Raw genomic sequence first — 20410 nt, forward strand, 5'->3', positions numbered from 1 at the left:
GTTTAGCACGAGCAGAACCTAGCACAAAGCAGAGATACTTCCCTTTGATTTGGAAATAATACTAATTACTTGTATCACAGCGCTGGGGTTATGCTGTGTAAACGTGATAAAGGAATACAGCTTTAAATAACAGAGAAAACAGTTCAAGAAAACCTGGGCATATTTTGTCCAGATGATGCGAACACCAGGTCTGGCTTGTTGAATCTGGTAAGCCATAAGGAAGGACATTGTTAATTAGCCAAGAGTTACTAATCCTGTACTACGAGTTTTACCCAATTTAAAGAAACCATTAGGTAATCCATTCAATGCTTTTGGGATCTCTTTGTGCAACAAGGGTGGAGAGTTGGGGGGGGGGGGGGCAAAGGGGAATCCTGAGCTGGTCCTAACATGCCAGTAGGAAAACATTGTATCACGGAGATGGACTTTGTTTGTAATAAATCTGCATTTTCTTTGAAATTTTCACTTTCTTTTGTAAGCCTTGTTTCAAAGGAAAGCTGGGAGCGGGAATCCTGTCTGAGAGTGCCTTAGGAGTGGGTATGAAAGAGCACAATGACAGTTTTGCTCATGAATATGAGACTGCCCTGAACACACTGGTTTATATGCAGACATTGACTTTGGAATGCAAATCTGTACAGACATTCACTGTGCTCCATTTTGGTTCTCTTTGTTCTCCTTTACAGTCTTCCTCTAACAGGCCTAATAATAGTCCTCTTTTTCTTGCTCAGTTTTTGGCTTTGTGTATCACTGGGAGTTCTCCTGTTCCTATGAGGGTCTCCTGCTCAGCAGTGCTTGGGCTGATGGGAGAAAGGGGAAGAAGCTTGAACTTGGCTGAAGCATTTGGGCCTCTCCCTTGCCCATAGGACTTGCTGCATACACCAGTCTGTCCTGACCACCGAGCCCATCACCAAACCCAGGGAATGTTAATGTGAAAGCAAATAACTGAAATGGCTTTTTTTGAATTAAATGTGTCAGTGAGAAAAAATGAGAGTATCTGGAAAAGCGTTTGTGGTCTCTGAAGGAAGGGGTGTAAAGGCAGCTGCAGAAAATTTCTCTAAAGCTGAAGAACAAAGAGGTGTTTCTGAGGTGACTGCTGCAGTAGAGTGAGTGTAGTTTACAATAATGCTACTGATAATGCTGTTTTAAATGGTGACATTGAAACCTTGTACATAGGGAAGTCTAATAGTTTTGCTTATGCAAATGTCACGTATACCTTGTATCACCTCTTGTCTTCTTTGTCTTCTTTGTTGTGCCCTTCCAGTTTTATACCTCCTGAAACAATGAGATTTCTGCAATCCTGACCTATGTCAGTAACCTGCCACTTGGGGCTGGTGCATGTGTAAGAAAAAGCAAAATAGGAAATTCCAACGACCAGACAAGTAATGGAAAAGAATTTATTGGCTGCAGTGAGGTATATGCTGAGAAACATAAGACCAGGAGAAAAGCTGAGAGATTATTCACTTTAAATTATAGTTAATTTGCAGAGCAATAAATGAATCACAGATGGAGATTCATGCCCCAGTGAGATGTGCATAATACATATATTACCAGCTCAGCCAGTCATTTTCATTGAATAGCTTTTCTTTGGCATTTTGATGACTAAAAGCTCTTTAAATTTACAATATCAGCTCAACTCTGTAGGGCACCTTTGATCATTGGGCTGCACACCATGGGAGGAGAGAGCTCACAGAGGATCCCTGTTTTACACACAGGGAGACCAACATACAGCACATAGGTGCACAGAAGGGTTGTCGCAGCTCAGGCTGCCGAGAAAGCCAGGAGTCAGCAGAGCTTTCTACTTCATGCTTGGTGGTGGATCTCATTGATGGTGGAAGCCACCACCTGCCCATTCACACTGTCATGGACAATTGCTTTGATCTTTCGTTTGGTCAGCCCAGCATGTTCTGAAAGAAGAAGAGAGCTGAATTAGACAAGAAGCAATGCTGAGAGAGGCTGATGCAGGGAAAGCTTCATTTACAGTCATTTACCAGCTACCTCCTCAACTGATTTATCTTTACGTGTTGCCCTTTAGGTCAATACTTATTACTGCTCTTTGGGAAATGTACTGCCAGAAAGTCACCCCGAGTCTTGTCCAGGTCAGGGCAATGAATAACACAGCTCCATCCCAGCCAATGCAAATCTAACTTCAGAGCAGATTCTCCTACATGTCTGTAGGTCATGCTCATGCTGGAATGTGAGTTTCCAGACATGCAGATTTACTGTTTGCTCTCAAGCCCTAACACAGTTTTAGTCACTAAATGGAGTGTCTCTGTGCCTCCTCCTATGCCATGAAAGCTTTAGTCCTGAGTCTGAGCTTTGCACATGTGTTTGGGTAGCAGAGGTCAGTCTGAAGGTACTCCATGAGTGGGCAGCCCCAGCAGAATGTGCTCTGAGGTGCAGCCCTTCACAGGATCATGGGAGTTATTTTCTGATATGGCCTGCATGCACAATAACTGGTCTGAAAACCTTTCACAGCTCAGTCATGGAAGGGTAGCATTATTCTGAGTAGAATATGATTGGAAATAACAATAATGGAGAGTCTATGGAGAACAAAATAGGGGGCTTTCACCTTTAGCTCTTGCGTCACATTTTCTTGCGATCCTGTGAAGATAATGAAACAGAGAAAAATTAATGATTATGCTGATTTCCAAAAGTTCTCCATCCCCTTCTGCTCCCTGATTCTAAGGAGACCTCCCACCACCGGGAAAAGACAAACATAATGCTTTCACACCACGAGAAATTTTCTTCTTGGGGCAGTCTCAGCTACGGATACTCTGACCTGAAGCCAGTCCTGTGGACACTGGCTGTTGTTCTGCTGTGGGCAGCTGCCCTGTTCTGCCTGTGTTAGGAGTTCCTCAACCTGATCCCCCTTTGGTTTCTGACAAATAACCCTGTAATCGGTGCTGTGCGGCTGCCTCTCTGAGACTGTCAGCTCTGAAGGCTGCTAAGCTTCCTTGTTCTGATTTTGGGTAAAGAAGGCAATACTCTGTATACAAGGTGAGAGAATAAGCAGTAGAGGCTCCAGGATTGCTGCAAGCAGAGGCTTCAGTCAGGGCAGGGGTGGGGAGGGCAGCCAGCATCAGTGTCGGAATGTGCTCTGCCCATTTGTGTGCTTGCGACCAGCCAAACAAAAAATTGAAACTTGTCTTCAGGCTTCTTTTTGATCTAGAATTTGTTTGAAATACAGGAAATGGCTCTGAATTTTACTGAACTTGGCATTTTCTCCTTTGCTGAGGCAGGCATGCTGTGGGAATGTAGGGTTGTTTTTTTCGTTAATGAAAAGTGATATTAATTTAGCTAATCCCAATCCCGTGGATACAGGTTTCTCTGTATACCAAGTGGTTCAGGCTTTTTATTATGATCCATCCCATTAAAATACCAACCCTTGATGTAGGCTGGAACTCACAAGCTTTGATTAAGCATAAACAAACAAACAAATAAATAACCCGAATATGAGAACTCTCTTCTCATCTGTTCCAGTCCCGGCGGCTCTGCCTTACCCGTCAGCATTCCCTTCCAGCAGCAGGCGGTAGGTGGAAATTTCCTTCTCCAGGCGGGTTTTGATCCCAAGAAGAACCTTGTATTGGTTATTTTGCTGCTTAATGTCATGACGAACCTGGCTTAGGTCTTCCTCACATTTGGAGATGATCTGCTGCATGTTTTGAAGTGCAACAGCGTAGTAATTCCGAGTGTCAGCCAAGGTATCTTCCAGCATGTGTTTCTGACGGAGCAGATAATACCAATACCATGATTAGTGTTTATGTGGTAGTCACAAGGCAGAAATGCCAGCAAATTTGGTCTCTAGCTAGAAGATTGCAAAATTAAGACTGTGGTAATTTAAACACTCAGACATTTGCATGACTATTCCTGTGAAGACAGCAGGATCATAAGGCTGTGTCGTGTGTGCATAATGAGAGGCAAAACCTGAGTGATTTACCCCTGCGTGGTTCTGCTCATAGGCTGCGCCCCTGGAACTGGTGACTCTTTGTCTGTCTTGCATTTACTGCCCAGAATTACTCTGAAGTCTCCAAGCCATGAGTATGTGAGCTTGAACCATACAAGAGCTGAGTAACACTTTTGAAGATTTCCCACCATTTTTCACAGTTCATATATATCATGTATTATAATAAGGGTTATAAATATGAATTTTTACTACTATCTGACTTCTAGGTCATTTTTTCTTTCTAGAGCATGGAGTCAGCTATCCCATGATAGTATCTCTTTATTTTGTTCTAAGGCGAGACATAAAGTTTCCCCTTCTTGTCGATGGTCTCAAATCTATTTTACATATTCTGGTAAAGTGAAGTGTGGTCCAAATTTCACAGCAATTTCACTGATACTTTAATAAGTACAGTGAAGTTGTGCTGCTCTGTGGGTTTGAATGAAGCATTGGTTCACGGCTTGTTTCTGAGAATATATGAGGTAACCAGCCAGAGATGTCTGCAGTTGATACCTTACTCATCTGTGCCTGCAGCTCGATATCCAGGGACTGTAACGTACGTGTGAGATCCTTGATCTCGGTCTCATTGCGCTGTATCTGCTCTGGGTTCGGGGTTGCTGCCAGAGACATCGCTGTGCTCTAGGGAGCAAAGGCAAGAGAAAAGCTTTCTGAGTTTGGTCAGTCACATACAGCAACATCTGCGACAGGAGCAGGAAACAGCCATTACCTGTTCCTTGTACCAACTGTCCAGGCTTTGACGATTCTTTTCAATGATGGCTTCATAATCTTCTCTTATTTCTGCTAGAATCTTGGCTAAGTCTTCAGGAGGTGCTGCGTTTACTTTTACATTGACTTTGAAGTCTTGTGATGAGCGATTTGCTTCCATGTTCTATTCATATATTAGCAGAGGAAACAAGCAAACTTGTTTATGAAGGTGGAAAGTTTTCATCCCTGTCTTGTCTCCTTCAGTTCCGCCCTCTCACAGTATCTCAAGTGCTTTTTCATTATGGTAGGTTAATTGTTATCTATATTCAGTTAACGCTTTTTGGAGAATTGATATATGAATAACACTGTGACGTGACTTAAACCAGTGACTTACATCTGGTCCTTTGGCAAAACTGTGCCAGAGAGCTCAATAAAAACCATGTGAGAAGATCTCTTCATAGGATGTTTCTGGCAGATACATGCTTGCTGAAGGACTGCCATTTTTTATTTATTTAACTCTTAGGAACCCAAAACCTTTGATGAAAATCTAACAGTAATTTCATCTTTCTTCCCCTGTATGTTAATATTTATGGAACTGTAAGTTTACAGGAGAGCAATGTAAAAGTTCTGTGTAATTGTTAAAGGAATAATTGGATTAAAGCATATAATTACTGTGTAAACAACATAATTACAGGACAAGTCAAGCAGGTCTGGGAACATTCCTGTTGCTGTAGCACAATCTTATGTGCTAGGTACCATTTTCACAAGCACCCAGGCAAAGCAGCATTTCAGGGTATGACATCACGGCCTCCAAAATGCAGACCAAGACATCACAACCTCCAAAATGCAGATCAACTGGCCCGACCGATGTCTCTGGTGGTTGCCCTGCTTCCAAGAACTCTTTTATTCCAGCTGTTCAGTAGTATCGCTGGCTGTAAGGATATAAGGATGCTACAGCCAAAGGCAGCTTCACCTGCTGCTGTGTAACCCTCGTCTTTCGACTATCCATTCTAATAGTCCACAGATCCCGAGTAGGATGTTTGGTTCTGCCTTAGGTAATAACTGAAAACAACGTCCGATCAAGCAAAATGAAAACAGTGTCAAGCAGTGGTATTGTATATGTGAGAATAACAGGGCCCACGGGGCTATAGCTCCAGGAGGATGCAGAGCGGTGTGTTTTTGGATAATTAATAGTATTATCTAATGACTGTGGTCAGGGTTTTGCAAGAGTAAATCCTTTGACTTGATTTCAGCAACCATTCCTATTGGAATGAAGGTCTGTTTAGCCAGGTCAGCTGGCTGATGTGAACTCGAGAGGTCCCTTCCAACCTCAGCCCCTCCTCTGTGCTCTGTGATTGTGTGGAATGATATATCCAGAGTGGAGGAAAAAGTCTGTGATGAGTAAAACTCACCAACAAGCAGTAATAATTCCTACTTACTTGCAATCTGTGTGTATTTGTATCTAAGTATTTCTGAGGACATTTCTGTCAAAGACGTAAGATATTATTAGCTAAGTATGACAGGTGGATAGGTGACTAGAAAAGAGTGGGAGAAAATACAGCAATGTTATCCTCTCTGAAATCCCAGGTTAGTGGATAAAGTAGCACACAAAGTTTGTGCCTCATCTGACTATCATTGCCCTGTGTAGAAACACGGTTTGGTTCTGAATCATCAATCCCATTTATAGACTGTGGATCTTCCTCAAAGTTAATTACATGGTAGCAAAGATTTATGTGATAGGGTTTTACCAAGTGGAACTTTTCCTACCTCCTCATGGCCTTTCCTCCTGAGGATGTGCTCTTCTCTCAAGCCCTCGATTTCCATTTCCAGGTCTGTTGTAATAATGGTCAGGCCATCGAGCTCCTTCCGCAGGTTCTCCACATCAAGCTGCACTCCCTGCCTGCGTGACTTCTCTGCTTCATACCTTTGGGAGGGAAAAGAAGTCAGCTTGCTTGAGTCTTCTGTGTAGGGAACTAGAGAGAACAAAGCACCCAAGGAAACACATTCTATTTCTAAAATATGTTCTTTGAATACTCTTGTATAGTCTTAATAATCAGATGGGTTTCATTACTGGGCTTCTTTCTTCCTCACAATTCCTCCTGTACCATAGGAAATAATTGCTCTTTCTTTCATTTTGCTTTTTGCATTTTAACATTCACTGTGAAAGCTTTGAGAGCATGCTTCTCAAAAGTTTGCCAGTGAAGATGTGATAACAGCATCAACAATCAATGCTTGCTATAGTTTTTCCAAACTGGTCACTTTTCAGTCCTTCAAAAAACAGGGATAATGTAATGGGAGCCAGCTCTTAACATTCCTCTCTAACCTCTTGCAGTTTGCCACTTGTAGTGAGGTGGTCAGAAAGACACCACCATGTCTTCCCTTGGGTACATGAAGCACTTTTGCTCCTCAAAATCTCTCGCTTTACTTCATTTTTGTGGGCTCTGGTAGGTTGTCTACATTCAATCCCTCGGACTCATTTTGCAAGTTTCCTTTTGTGTCACTACTGAATGATAATGGAAGAAGGGCCAGGCCAGGTAGAGCTGCAGTGCTCAGAGGCTTTAGGTTTGCTACAATATCACCAAAACCTGGCAGATTATTTAATAGCTCCTCATCATCTGTTGAAAATAAGACAAATGTTCGTGACCTCTGAGACGTCTGACTGAGGAGACTTGGAAGCAGAAGTTACTGCAGGACAGGTATTGCCTGCGGAGCTGGACGGCAGAGGTGATGCATACAGGAAATGGATTGGGACTGGACAGGGGAAGCGCAGTGCAGGCAAGGGTTAATTTGTATTCCCAGGTGACAGTTTTAAGTGCCTTTTGTCACAAGTATCAAGTGTCTGCTGTAAAACCTGCTCTTCAGGACCTGAATTAAGTATCATAAACAGGGTGACTCAAGACTGTTCAGCAATCGTTTGTGAGTTTTGCATCCTTTTTATCCTTTCTGGATTCTTTTCCTGTTCTACATTGGTTTTATTTGCCCAGTATCACCAGAAAACCTCTGTAAAATCAATTTCATATTGGGTTATCTAGAAAAAGCCATATTTTGCTTAACCCTCTTTCCAACTTGATCAGGAAACCAAAGAAGAGCTTACTTGAGCCTGAAGTCTTCAGATGCCATGTTGGCGTTATCAATTTGTAAAAGGATACTGGCATTGGTGATCTTGCTATCCTCAATCTGGAAAACAGAGAATCCAATAGGAGATTCAGCATTGCCCCATGGTGCTGATGAATAATCTGTGCTGGGTTAGACTCCCTGCTGCTTGTAGGAAGCATCTAAATAGTAGAATTCCCATGTTACACAGTATACATGAATTAAAGCAGCTTAGTTTCCTGATTCACGTAGATGTTTCTGCAGTTTTTGTCTATAGTCTTACTTCCCTCTATGTCTTATTTTTCTGGGTATGAAGCAGAATGAGTCCTCTTATTCCTGGCTAGATAGAGGGTATGAATAATGTTACACAAACTTCACAGGATATTATAGAATAACAATCACTGTCTTCCTCTCTTTTTTGTGAACTGATTTTGTTTCTGATTAGCATAGCTGGAAGAGCAGCCTTGGTCATCTTGAGGGCAAATTTCAGTGAGAATCATTAAGTTGTGTCTGAATATAATCTAAATGCTGTAATGAATCCCATGCTAATCAGTAAGCCTGTTCAGGGACCCCTTGCTGCAGTGGTGGTGGGGTGCAGTGGTGCAACAAGAATGGCAGGAGCCCTCCAGTCTACCATGTGCCTTAGTCTGGAGTTGCATGATTGTCATTTTGAGAATAACGCTAGCATGTGGTTGTCATGGTCCATCCAGCTATTGACCTATTCCTGTTATTCACTGTATTGAATCCTCCAGCAGTGTGGAGGGATTAATTCAGGTTTCTGATTTTGCTTTGGAATGTTGATAATTGCCCTAAAAGTTGCAGGAGAGAGTGCATGGCATCATTCACTTAGTGTACTCTGCAGGCACTGAAAAGGCTTGTAGGCCCTGTTAACACAAATAGCTTTGAACTATAGGTCTCAATGCAACCCCCTCAGTATTCCAGTCAAAATCTCTGGCAGAATTCTAGGAGGAACTGATACATAATTAGTAGGATCCGATAACTGAGGGATGTTGTGTCCTTTTCTAGCACAGAGGAAGGAGAAGCAGGGTTGCAGTTTCAAGAGCTGCCTTTGCTCAGCACTGACATAGCAACCCAAGGTGTGCTATGGCTGTGCAGAAATCATTAGCCATTTAGAGAGCTCTCAGCACCTTGGAGGAAGACTTCCCACACCTAAATGAATCACAGAGAAATGAGGAAATGACAAAATTGTCCTGAAGTGTCAAAAGTTTACGTCTCACTGTAAAGAAGAAGGTGCCTGTGGAATGTTTTCACTAATCTGTTAACAGACTGCACATTCTTGAGGAATTAGCAGCACACCTCGAATCCTGCCCTGGGACATGATCAAGGCCAGCTGAAGAAGTGTAACAATCCCCTTCGTGTGTTGCTGCCTGGAATTTGTTGTCAGAGAAGAGGCAATTCTTGACTCCATCACTAGAAAATGGTGTATTTTACCATGGAAGGTAACAAGGCATTGAGGAAGCAACATGTGAGTTCTTCCACTTTGTGCCATTTCGTAATCGAAAAGCAACAAAGCAACAGTTACAGAAATGCTTTATGAGTCTGCTATCAAAGCAGTTGTCAGTGTCCTGTCACTTGCTGGATGACACCCATTGCTATCCCAGCAACAGCACATTTCACATGTGGCTGTTGAGCTGGTTAGAATTGCACAGAATTCTTCACCACATCCCTCATGAATATGGGTGCATCACTAATGTCAACCCCCAAACTTACAGCTAACCTGATTAAGAACTCACACGTTATTATACGTGGAATACACTCAAATTCCTTCTCAAACAGGGTTTTATCAAGAAGCCTTCCTGCACTGACTTCTTGTGTCCTTTATCCAGCAGCACTGGGCCTCGCTCCTTGAGTGTTCTGTAAATCAGTTTGCTGCTTTAGTGGTATCAATCTTTGAATGAGACCCATGAAGAACTGCTGCTGTTTTACTGTGTATCAGGGTTTGAATGGAGGCAGGCTGGAGTCAGGCAATTTGTTGCTCCATCTGACCCATTTGTCCAGAACTCAGGCATCCAGGGCAGAGCGTGGACCAAAATGCAGGATGCAGATGATTATGTGCCTCCAAGTTTTAGGCAGCCAGTATATCATAGATGTTCTGGGTTATCGGATGCAGGAACCTAAATTCTGTCTCAATTTCATTTTATGTCCTCCATTAGTTTCACCTTCTTAATTAATGCTTGCTTTAATTATGGTTAATAATGAGATGCTGTATTTTCACTCATTTTATTGGCTGTCACGTACTAATTGCAATAATTTATAGAGAAAGTAAAAATTCTGGGTTAAACCCCTGAGCTGTCGCCTGTAAATAACCCTTCACTAGCTCTTCCCAGCATGGGCACTGCAGCCGGGACAGCCTCAGCTCTCACAGGTGCCTAGAGCCAGCAACAGCTCTTTAAGTGGTGAGGGTTAAAATTAAGTGGTTTGGGTACAGCCTATTCAAAAGTGAGGCTTTACCGCAGTCAGCACTATTCAGTCGTACTGTCTGTCTTCCTAAGTCTTATGAACGCCAGATCAATGTGAACACATTTATATTCTCGATGAACAAGTTTTTATCTCTGGATCAATTAAAAAAAACCCTGCTCAAGTGCTAGGGCTGGAGACAGATGACCTTTCCTTATCCTTAAAACAGCACTAGGTGATGACAATTCTGGCTCTCCTTCCACATTGTCTGTGGTCGGAGTGCCTCATCTTCTGCCTGGAGGCAACACATTTAACACCGAGCAGGGAGTTTGATTAAGTCCCCAGCCTTAGTCCCCAAAGCTGTGGGATAATGCCATCTCCAAACCCTCTTGAAAAACATTCCTTAGGGTCTTGAGAATGCCAGGTAACCATGTTAGAAAAAGTAGAGTGAAAACCAAAGCACCGTGTTTGGAGTACCTTTGGGTTTTGCCCCGTATGGCTGTGTAAAGTTAATGACACTGATTAGTCACACAGATGGTTCCAGCGCTAAGTATGTTCATTAGGAATCCTGATTAATACTATGCTTGAATTTGAGGACACGTGAGTTTGGGAGATTGAAAGAGTTACTGTTGCACGTTAATATTAACGACTGGCAGGAACCAGAAATTCTCCTTTTAATTATAGTGAAAACATCCACAAGGAATTTGTCACTGCTATTTTCTTAATTACAATGAAGTATTTTTCCATCTGATTACATAAGCTCATTGGACCCAAAACTCCTGTAGTTTCATTGTCTGCCACCACAGGAATCAAAGAACCAAAATGCAACAGTAAGTCTAAAGAGAGCACGCATGAAAGAAGGCAGGCTCCTCAGCTTGCCTGCTTTGTAAGTTGCTTGAATACATGTGCAGTCAAAAATACCAGCTTCTGCCAGATGTAGTTACTCCAACCACAGTTTCATGCACAGAGATGAACACTTGGCAGCATACTAACCCCTTTATGCTACAGCTCTTGCAGACCCCCCCTTTGCCATCTGCAACCTTTCTTTCCTTCATAGTACCCCACTCTCCTTTTTTGGAGCCCGAAGAATGTTCATGCCCAGGTCCTGTACCCACTTGCATTAGTATTTCTAGCACTGAAAAGGTTTTATTTAACTTTCTTTAAAGGAAAGCCATCAGCATAAATGAGCACCCAGATTTCTTAAAAAAGCATAGAATGACACAGTTACTTGCAGCTGTGACTTACCTGTCTTTGCATGTCAGTGACGTTTTGCTCGTACTGGTTGAAGTCATGCCTCTTGCCGTGAGACTTTGTCTTGTGCCACTCTAGGATGCAGCTTTCCAGCTGAGCATTAGCTGCCTCTAAGGAACGGACCTTGTCCAGATAGGCAGCCAAACGGTCATTCAGGTTTTGCATAGTCTGTTTCTCATTCCCACCCAGGAAGATGCTTTCCCCATGGTGCTCGCCGAAGCCTCCCCAAGGTGCCCCTCCGCCAGCAGCCAGCCAGAGGGGTCTGGCGGAGGAGAAGGAGGTTTGTGTGCTGCTGGCACCACCACCTGCACTTGACGGTCTGAAAGCAGTTCCTGGCTGGGCCAAACCACACCCTGAACTACCCCTGAGGGACCCAGAAGAAAATTGGAAAGGGCCTTGGCTGGTGCTCATGTTAGCTCTGGTGTGAATCTAACCCAATGTTTGACTGACTACCGCTGAGCAGCTTCTTAGCCTTCCCTAAGCAGCTTTATGCCTTTTCCTGTGGGAGTTTCCCTTCGATGAATGACTACAGCAACAAGATTGTGTCATCATGAAACGTGCTTCCTCTTGGTCAATTCTGAAGCATTTATGAGGCTGCACACACTGTTGTTATTTGGAATCTCAGCCACATACCGGGCTGCTTTCCTTTTGGTTGTTTTGGTTTTGTTTTTTTCTTTCTCTTTTCATATGATAATGGTGAGGTGTGGCTCCAATCAGGAGGTGTGGAACAGGATCAGCTCTGCCTCAGACTTTTCTCTGGCCCTGCAGTTAATATGTTATGTTTTTCTGTGTATGAGGTGCAGAGGGTCGGCCATTCCAGACTACATAGAGAGGATGGGGCTCTCAAGACACTGTCTGTCTGTTGTATTTCTCTAGTACTACAACAGTTTGTGAATCCCGAAGCACATCCCATTAGGCTGTTGTTAACCTACTGCACAGCTGCAGCCTGTGAGCGGCTTTAAGGAGGTTGTCCAACATTTGCCATTTGCAGTCCAAAGTGAGTAATGCTCAGCTAGTCCCTTCAGCGGTCCATCCCTGGTGAAATACAGGAGAATTAGGTCTTAACAATCTTTCCTAATGATTTTTTTTTTGATGATTTGAAGTGCCGTTGTATTTCCATAGCCTTTTTGGAACACACAGTAATGCAGATATATGCTGTTACCAGTGTCAATACTATGTTTAGCTCTAGAAAATATTTAGAATATGAGATTGTAACAACACTAAAAGAATTCAAGTGATTATTTAAAGCTGCCAGCCTGAAATATTGACCTGGCAATCAGCAGGAAAAGCCTTTCTCAGAAGTTTCAGTGACTTTTGTCACACTTCATCAAATACAGAACGGGCAGGTCTGGCTTTGGCAAGGGTTTTGTGACTCCTCGTGATGCTCAGGAGATGGTGACTGAGTTATGTGGTTTATCCTCCTTGGAGGGAGAGGAGGGAGGAAGCAGATGTGGCCAGAGGAAGCTGGCTGGACGTGGGCTCTCAGCACCAGACATGGTGCTGAGTTGGAGGCTCAGCTCTGTGCCAAGCTTACCCAGCACTGTTACTCATTTGACTGGGTTGGAGGGACCGTGCAGACCAGAACTGCACCATCCTGGAAGAAACCTGAAGGAATCGTTATTTTCTCTGTTTGTTTCACTTGAGGTTTTTCAGTAATACAGGACTGCTGCACCTCATCCCTCTCGGGATGCTTCCTGGTCCCCATCCTGGGAATGCGCAGGTCCTGAGCTCCTCCTTGTGGCTCTCCCCAGCTCTGCTCCTCACCTCTTGGTTTTCTTTTTACCAGTTACATTTCCATTGAGTACAGATTCATTCTTTCTCCTCATGCACTTCATTGTACAGAAATGCCAACACTTTTAACTGCGTGGGGAAATGGATCACTGAAGATAGGCGTTTGCAGTAAGTCCGAGGTTTGGCTATCACAGAATGTCCTGATAACAGCTACTGTTCATAGCGACAGTTCGGTGTCAGCCCTGCAGCTGAAGAGGTAGCAGGGCTTGAATCACCAGCCAGAAAACTAAGGCCTAAGCTGAAACCTAAAGAAATTCTAATGGAAGCAATGCTATCCTGATGGTATTAGCTCATTCACACTGAATTTTCTAGCCTGGCAGTTCAGCCAGCTAATGTTCTATGAAATATGACGTTGAAATATAACTACGTGTATGTGTAAATAATACTACGTGAACGAAAACGAATCCTTTGTTTCATGTGGAATTACTCAGTGGGATTCACAGCTTGCCTGGCAGTGAGGCTGACTGTGTGGCACAGAGCAGCCTCTCTCTTACTCCACGGTAGTTTCATGGAATATGGAGCCATCATGAAAACCAGAATTGGGGTTTTTTGCTGGCAAGTCGTGCCCTGGCACAGAGGATGTGTTTCATCTGAAGCTCAACCCTTTCAAACTGGAAAAGTTGCCGCACAGTTTTCATCAACGCTTGCTGAGGATCCATGAAAAAGACCAAAAAACCACGGTACGGCATGAAAGCGACGGTGAGTGAAGAGGTAACCCGCTGTCAGCAGATGGCACCATTGGATGGGGACTTACAGCCTGCACTGGCTGGGAGCTGGCCTGGGCTGGCGGGACCGGGACTGCCTGGTCCCCAGTGGCTTTGTTTGGGATTCCTACTTGTTTTACTGAATTGGAACGTGAAAAACGAACTGAGCTGAATTTATAGGCTGCCGTTTAAGTATAGGCGGAATATGTGGACACCTACGTTGTACAAGTGAAGATCCAGCGACCATCACTGGTTGATTCGACTCCCCCATCAGCAACACAATGGATCACGGCCTCGGGCCATAGGGTCTCTCTCTTGCTGTCTGAGTGATACAGATAATAGTCACCTCGTTTCTGGATCAGGAAAAATACCGTTTGTACTGTTTGGTTTGTCTTTTCTGGTAGCTTGTGGTGTTGCTTTGCTCCTTTCCATTCTTCCCTGTGGGAATACCAGCAGTGGCACACCAAAGGCCCTGCAGCCTCCTTTAGGGCTCAGCTGTGAGGCTGAGGCCAGCAGCCTTGAAGGTTTTGTTTTAAATGTCAGGAAATTGAAGACAGAAAAATGGTGGCTCTGAGAGGTTGGAAGGGAAACAAAATAGATAATTCTAGAAATGATGCTAGAAACAGATATGATAGAAATGATTCTAGAAATAGATAATTCTAGAAATGATACTATATTTGCAGATACTGTGATGTGCATTGAAATATGCAGTGATGAGGCTAAAGACACATTTTCCAAAAAGGTTCTATTAGCAAAATACAGCATTTTTGGGAATGTTTTATAAGGTTCTGAAGTCTTTACAAGCGGGGCTCTGCCATGACTGCAGTGCAGCCTTGCAGACTACCTGCTGCTGGCAAAGGCAGTGGCCTGGAACAGCCGCAGCAGTGGCAGAGGCCGGTGAGACTGTTCCTCATGTAGGGAAGCCAAAACAGCCACAGCAGACTCTGGCTGAACAGTTCCATTTCCTCTGGACCTTGCCTGGTGCTTCCTCAAGCACTGAAGGAATTTGTCTTGTGGTTGAAGGAAGTGCAGGAACGTAAATACATACATGGAACAACATTAATGGTGCACTTTATTTGTGCATGAACTGTAGTGACGTTGTGTAACTGGAATTCAGGGCCAAAGAGCCCAAGGACTGTTTGCATTATCTTCTCAGGTATTTACTGACACTAGCTTCAGATTCCTGGGGGAATCTAATGGCACTTTATATGTGTTTGTTCATTATAATCTTTATAATTCTTGTTAAAGTTGTTCTTGCTGTTGTTATGCATTGAGCATCTCTTGTGGGTGACAGGAAGCCCCGTGTTAAGGTGGATGTATGGTCGTGTGCATGGTAGGGTCATTCTGACCTCAGGAAAAACAACATAGGCTGGATATACTTGCACGAGCAGAACAGCAACTTTATTGTGTAGGTTCTTTTATAAGGAAACCATATAGCTACAGACAGAAAACAAGCTTGTCATCTCTGAGCATGGAGTCACACAAGCAGGTAAAGAGGAGAGCAAATTTAAGGCCAGCTATCAAGCTGGTGCACATTCTTGGATTACATTCTTGTGATATGGCAGCAGTACAAGGGCATGATTTCTCTCAGCATTAGCCAGCATGCAGGCTGCGCTGCTTATATATGGTGCCATATGCAAGAGAGGATGCAGTGTTTCTTTCCTAGTATCTCTTGTCACGAGAAGAAGTATGTTTTCCATCATCTTCCACACTGATGCGAACTCTACTACTGCTTGCAGATGCTGTTGTGGGAGAAAAACAAAGCCAGTTAGGGAAAAGGCCAGTGTAGTGCTAACAGTGAGGAGCTGCATGATGGGGGGGGGGGGGTGTTGTTTCTCACAAGATCTTTTTCACATTCTAAAGAGGGAACTGCCTTTCCATCTTAACCCAGTAAATCCTAAGAGTGCACATCACAAATCAGATTTGAATGTATCTTGTATGGTGTGTGAATCAAGGGAATTTAGGAATCTTTGGGAGATTTTAGTAGTTTAGAATCCCATGAGGAATTCATGCAGTCATTTTGGTAAGCTACTGGTTTCAAAAGTACACATAAACTAAGATAAAGTATTGCGTTTTTGTCTGGAAATGATAAGGAATGTGGTCATTGCAGACAGAGTGGAGTCTGTGTTAGTAAGAAGAAACCCTGAGTTTATTTAACCATTTCAGCCCCTCTTTAAATCAAAATTCTGCTTACCATCCTTAGGGTTCACTCCTGACATCCTGTAGGAAAGAAGAAATATTTGATTAGTGACCATCGCTGACCCTGCCCACTGAAACCCTTCATCCACCAAGGAAGTGCCACGGGTGCCCAGCCCTCATCTCACACTGCTTCCTTCAATGGCTTGTGCCTCAGGTGTGTCCTTCCTAGTACCATTGTTAAGGAGGTTTCTGCTCTGAAGGGCACTCCCAGGTACTCAGTAGGACATAGGAACAGCAGTCAGACCAGTTCTTGGTTCTGACAGGGCTCTCTATGCTCCTCTTCTCAAAACGTCATAATCTAGAAACAGTGTAAGGAGCTGATGCCTCTTCAGAAATCAAAAGGAATTCCATGTATAGAGCAGATATGAGAAATGGTCACTAAAATGTAGCTTTGAGTAAAGTAACTTAGTCTGTGCCAAGTTATTTTCTAGCTGGGAGTGCTGGTGTATGAGGATGAGTGTTTTCACCTCTGTGCACAAGTGTAGAGCGCCAAAAGCTAAGGAAATACTGAGAACAGGTTTTTATGAGTTATGTCAGGCTAAAGACTATAATTCCAGTGCAACAAGAGTATCATGTAAGACACGCATAAGGTGCCTGGTGCCTTCTTTCGTTCATTGTAGTCAAAATAGTTGCATTTATATTTCTAAACCATCAGCACAATTGATCTGGAGATTCAGCTTGAGTTACAGCAGTGCCTGGAACATTGCTGGGCATCTGCTTTGCCAGAACTCCAGAGGCTGCATATGAAGTGAGTGCAATTTAGTGATCTGGAGTCAACCTGGCAACCACAACTTACTGCTTTACGATGTGTCAGGTTATTAACCTTATCTAATCAGCGCAGGGGCTGTGTATTGTTACGTACTGAGAGTCCTGGCCCTCCAGCAGCTGGCGGTAGGTGGCGATTTCCTGCTCCAGGCGGCTTTTGATGTCCATGAGCATCCTGTACTCCTGGTTCTGACGCTCCATGTCGCACCGCAGTTCACTCAGTTGCTCCTCAACGCTGGTGATGAGGGCCTGAATCTGGGCCAGCTGGGCGCAGTATCGGCCTTCTGTATCTCGCAGGCTGGCTTCCAGTCCAGCTTTCTGAAGTGGAATCGTGTCAGAACAGGTTAGCACGCAGGTTTGTCCTGCAGAGGGGGAATCTGAGGAGAGGCAAGGGAAGGAGGGAGGGGAGAGTGTGCTAGCTGTGACTTGGGGTGTGCTTGGCACCGCTCCATACCATGCTGAGCTGCGACTGGAGCTCAATCTCCAAGCTTTGGACTGTGCGTCTCAGTTCTGTGATCTCCGATTTGCTGGACTGTATCTGCTGTGTATGGGTGGCTACCTCACGGTTCAGCTCATCAGTCTGAAAGTTAAAAACAACTGTAAAATCACATGCGTGTTGTATAAAAAGGTTTTCAGGTATTTTGAGAAAGGGGGAGCCCATCCCATCTGCTGGCCCAGCAAGAACAAGGCAATGCATTAGTTTGCTGTTTTCCTGGTGTAACTATACCTGAGTGAAGAACCAGGCCTCAGCATCTTTACGGTTCTTCTCAGCCAGAGCTTCGTACTGCTCCCTCATCTCAGAGAGAATTCTGGTCAGGTCAATGCCAGGAGCCGCATCCATTTCCACGTTGACTGTTCCACTGAGCTGGCTTGAATACTCTTTCATTTCCTGCATGGGCAGAGGACATGAAAACATCAGGCTCCCTCTGCCATCAGCAATCCACCCAGTGGCTGCAGGATCGTTATCAAGTATCGGTGGAACACACATAATAACCTTTATCGAATTTTACCTCGTGCTTTTCTGCTCTCTGTGCACTGACACACAACACATATTTGCATGTAACTTGTGTGTAACTTGCATGGATATTTCTTTTACTCAGCTTAACTCTGCCAGTGACATGTCATGTGCTTATGAATTTCACACTGAAACCAACAGGTCTGAGCAGTTTGGAATCAGAGAAATGCTTCCCAGGACACACTTTGGATTTTTTAATGTTAGAGTTTTCTTCTTACTAAGCTGCAGTGCTGCCTCGGGTTTTTTGCTTGGATTTTCCCCTTCCCCCCCTGAGAATCATTAATTCCAAAGGGAAGTAATTTCCTCTCTGCACTTGTAGGGACTCACCTCCTCGTGGTTCTTCTTGAGGTAGGCCAGCTCCTCCTTCAGCGTCTCGATCTGCATCTCCAGGTCGGCTCTGGATAGGGTCAGCTCATCCAGGACCCTGCGCAGGCCGTTGATGTCAGACTCCACGTTCTGGCGCAGGAACAGCTCGTTCTCATACCTGTGGTTTAAAAAGGAAACAAGCACTGAAATATGTAAGGGTTTGTGTTCAGTAGAGCTATCAGACTATGAGATTGTATCGTGAGTGTAGGAGTGGGTTCTAAATGAAAATTCTAAATTTCAGACTCTTTGTGGGAGAACCACTGCAACCCAGCAGTGAGCTCTTCATGCCACTCTCTTCCTTTTAAGTGAAAATCCCAACGTGTTCCTATCTTCTTTCCCCCTGGGATTTAGTCTAGTAAAAATAGGAGCATCACAAGAAAACTAAGGCATGAGCTAGAATGTATTATGTACACAGCTTTGTGAGCTGGATAGTGTGTTCTCTCAGGTTTACATTGCAAATTGATCCTTCAGCATGTGGATTCTGTTTGCCAGGGGTTTTCATCAGAAGCTATCAAGGAAAAACACCTATCAGAAAACTGTTTTGGGAGAGAAAGAAGAGAGAAGCCACATGTGCTTCACGTAAGCTTACTTCAGTCTGAAGTCATCTGCAGCCAGCCTGGCATTGTCGATCTCCAGAATGACTCTGGAATTGTCAACAGTAGCTGCAAGGATCTGCAATGAAAGAAACATGGAGAAAGGTTCCTGTGAATAACACCTTTGAGTGACCCAGATTACAGATGCGATGAGGAAAGACCTTTGTACACCCCATCTTACCTGCAGCGAGAATTATTTTGTCAGCCTTTGAGGCCTACCTGTCACAGGCTTTGCTATTTGATTGCTGAGTAAGTCTGTTGATAATTCTAAACACATTTGGCACGTTTTGCTAACTTCTAGTGCAATCATTTTAATTTTGACACATAGCACATTTTCAGTACAACAGATTTGGTTTTTAAATTGAGAAAATGCTACTCTTTTCTGCTAGAATGTTCCTAACCACAAAATACCTCGTTGGAGAATTCAGTATATATATTGGGATTATTTTAGCTTATTTTAAAGAAGTGGAATATGCAGTTCCACAAGTGTAATGCATCTCAGAACTCCCCTGCAGATGAATGTGGTACCTTGTCTCGGAGATCCTCAATTATCTTGTAGTAGTTGCTGTAGTCCCGGGCTGGGCTGCTGGGAGCTTGCTTCTGGTACCAGTCTCGGATTTTAACTTCGAGATCTGAATTTGCCTCTTCCAGTGCTCGCACCTTCTCCAGGTACGAGGCCAGGCGGTCATTCAGGTTCTGCATAGTTATCTTTTCATTGCCAGAGAGAAGGCCATCTCCACCACCAAAGCCACCACCAACTTCAAAACCTCCACCAAAGCCAGATCCTCCGCCGAAGCAAGAACCTCCACCAAAGCCAGCTCCTCCACCAAAGCCAGCCCCTCCACCAAAGCCAGCCCCTCCACCAAAGCCACAGACTGCACCACCACCAAAGCCACTGTAGCCTCCTCCAGAGCTGCTGCCTAAACCAGAATACAAGCCCCCACCGTATGCACCTCCTGCGGAGGAGACACACCTAGCTGAAGAGATGGAGACACCCCTGCCACCAGACCCTCCATGTATGCTTGGAGCACGGCAGGCTCCTCCTGCTCGGACTGAGGAAAGGCGAGAGCTACCACCACCCCCAAAGCCACCACCATAGGTAGAAGAAGAGCTCTGCATGAAGGAAGTAGCCATGGCTGCAGCACAAGGCGGCAGTAGGGTCAGGTGTGCGGCTTGCTGTGGAAGAGGAAGGTGTCGTGCCTTCAGTGCCCTGGTGCTTCTTTTATACCCTCAAGATAGGGTGTTGGGAGACAAACCCAACCTGCAGCCCTCCTTCCAAAATTTCTCCTCCCTAGAGGTGAGGCCAATTATGATGCCATTCCTCACAGCAGAGCCGGGGCTGGGGCTGGGGTTCTTTTCTTAATTAAACAAAAGGGATGATTCAGATGAGTGTTTTTTCTTCAGGCTATAGTTCTGAAACTTGGAGTTTACTTCTCTGACATTTAGGAATGGAAAAACAAAGTGAGTTCTGCCACACCTACTTACCCAGTCACAGCCATCATGGGGGCTATTTTAAGAAAGTCAGCTTTTTCTACAAACAAATTTGAAGTCAAATCCTCCTTTCATTGCAAAA

General features: G+C 44.2%; 2 protein-coding genes across 2 annotated transcripts; both read right to left on the bottom strand.

Moving 5' to 3' along the window:
* Nucleotides 1-1375: 1375 nt before the first annotated feature.
* Nucleotides 1376-11885, bottom strand: LOC134168931 (keratin, type I cytoskeletal 23-like). Its single transcript, XM_062629092.1, has 8 exons — nucleotides 11399-11885; nucleotides 7737-7819; nucleotides 6410-6566; nucleotides 4665-4826; nucleotides 4451-4576; nucleotides 3498-3718; nucleotides 2567-2598; nucleotides 1376-1901 (listed from the first exon to the last, which is right to left on the bottom strand). The coding sequence occupies exons 1-8, from the start codon at nucleotides 11813-11815 to the stop codon at nucleotides 1798-1800; spliced, it is 1302 nt and encodes a 433-aa protein (XP_062485076.1). The 5' UTR covers nucleotides 11816-11885; the 3' UTR covers nucleotides 1376-1797.
* A 3388-nt stretch (nucleotides 11886-15273) lies between these two features.
* Nucleotides 15274-20410, bottom strand: LOC134168930 (keratin, type I cytoskeletal 15-like). Its single transcript, XM_062629091.1, has 8 exons — nucleotides 19366-20410; nucleotides 18834-18916; nucleotides 18206-18362; nucleotides 17591-17752; nucleotides 17318-17443; nucleotides 16961-17181; nucleotides 16094-16119; nucleotides 15274-15641 (listed from the first exon to the last, which is right to left on the bottom strand). The coding sequence occupies exons 1-8, from the start codon at nucleotides 19969-19971 to the stop codon at nucleotides 15562-15564; spliced, it is 1461 nt and encodes a 486-aa protein (XP_062485075.1). The 5' UTR covers nucleotides 19972-20410; the 3' UTR covers nucleotides 15274-15561.

Source organism: Pezoporus occidentalis, unplaced genomic scaffold (genome assembly GCF_034315485.1).
Source record: "Pezoporus occidentalis ecotype Australia unplaced genomic scaffold, CSIRO_AGI_Poc_V1 ctg328, whole genome shotgun sequence".
In the NCBI taxonomy this organism is placed as follows: Eukaryota; Metazoa; Chordata; class Aves; order Psittaciformes; family Psittacidae; genus Pezoporus; species Pezoporus occidentalis.

Excerpts from the sequence above, each read along its gene's own strand:
- LOC134168931 (XM_062629092.1), bottom strand. The coding sequence starts at position 11,815 with ATGAGCACCAGCCAAGGCCCTTTCCAATTTTCTTCTGGGTCCCTCAGG. Across the intron at positions 6,567-7,736 it reads TCTGAAGACTTCAGGCTCAA|GTATGAAGCAGAGAAGTCAC; the intron begins GTAAGCTCTTCT and ends TCCCTCCCAAAG. Across the intron at positions 4,827-6,409 it reads GGAGGAAAGGCCATGAGGAG|AACATGGAAGCAAATCGCTC; the intron begins GTAGGAAAAGTT and ends ATATATGAATAG.
- LOC134168930 (XM_062629091.1), bottom strand. The coding sequence starts at position 19,971 with ATGGCTACTTCCTTCATGCAGAGCTCTTCTTCTACCTATGGTGGTGGC. Across the intron at positions 18,363-18,833 it reads GCAGATGACTTCAGACTGAA|GTATGAGAACGAGCTGTTCC; the intron begins GTAAGCTTACGT and ends TTTAAACCACAG. Across the intron at positions 17,753-18,205 it reads TCAAGAAGAACCACGAGGAG|GAAATGAAAGAGTATTCAAG; the intron begins GTGAGTCCCTAC and ends CTGCCCATGCAG.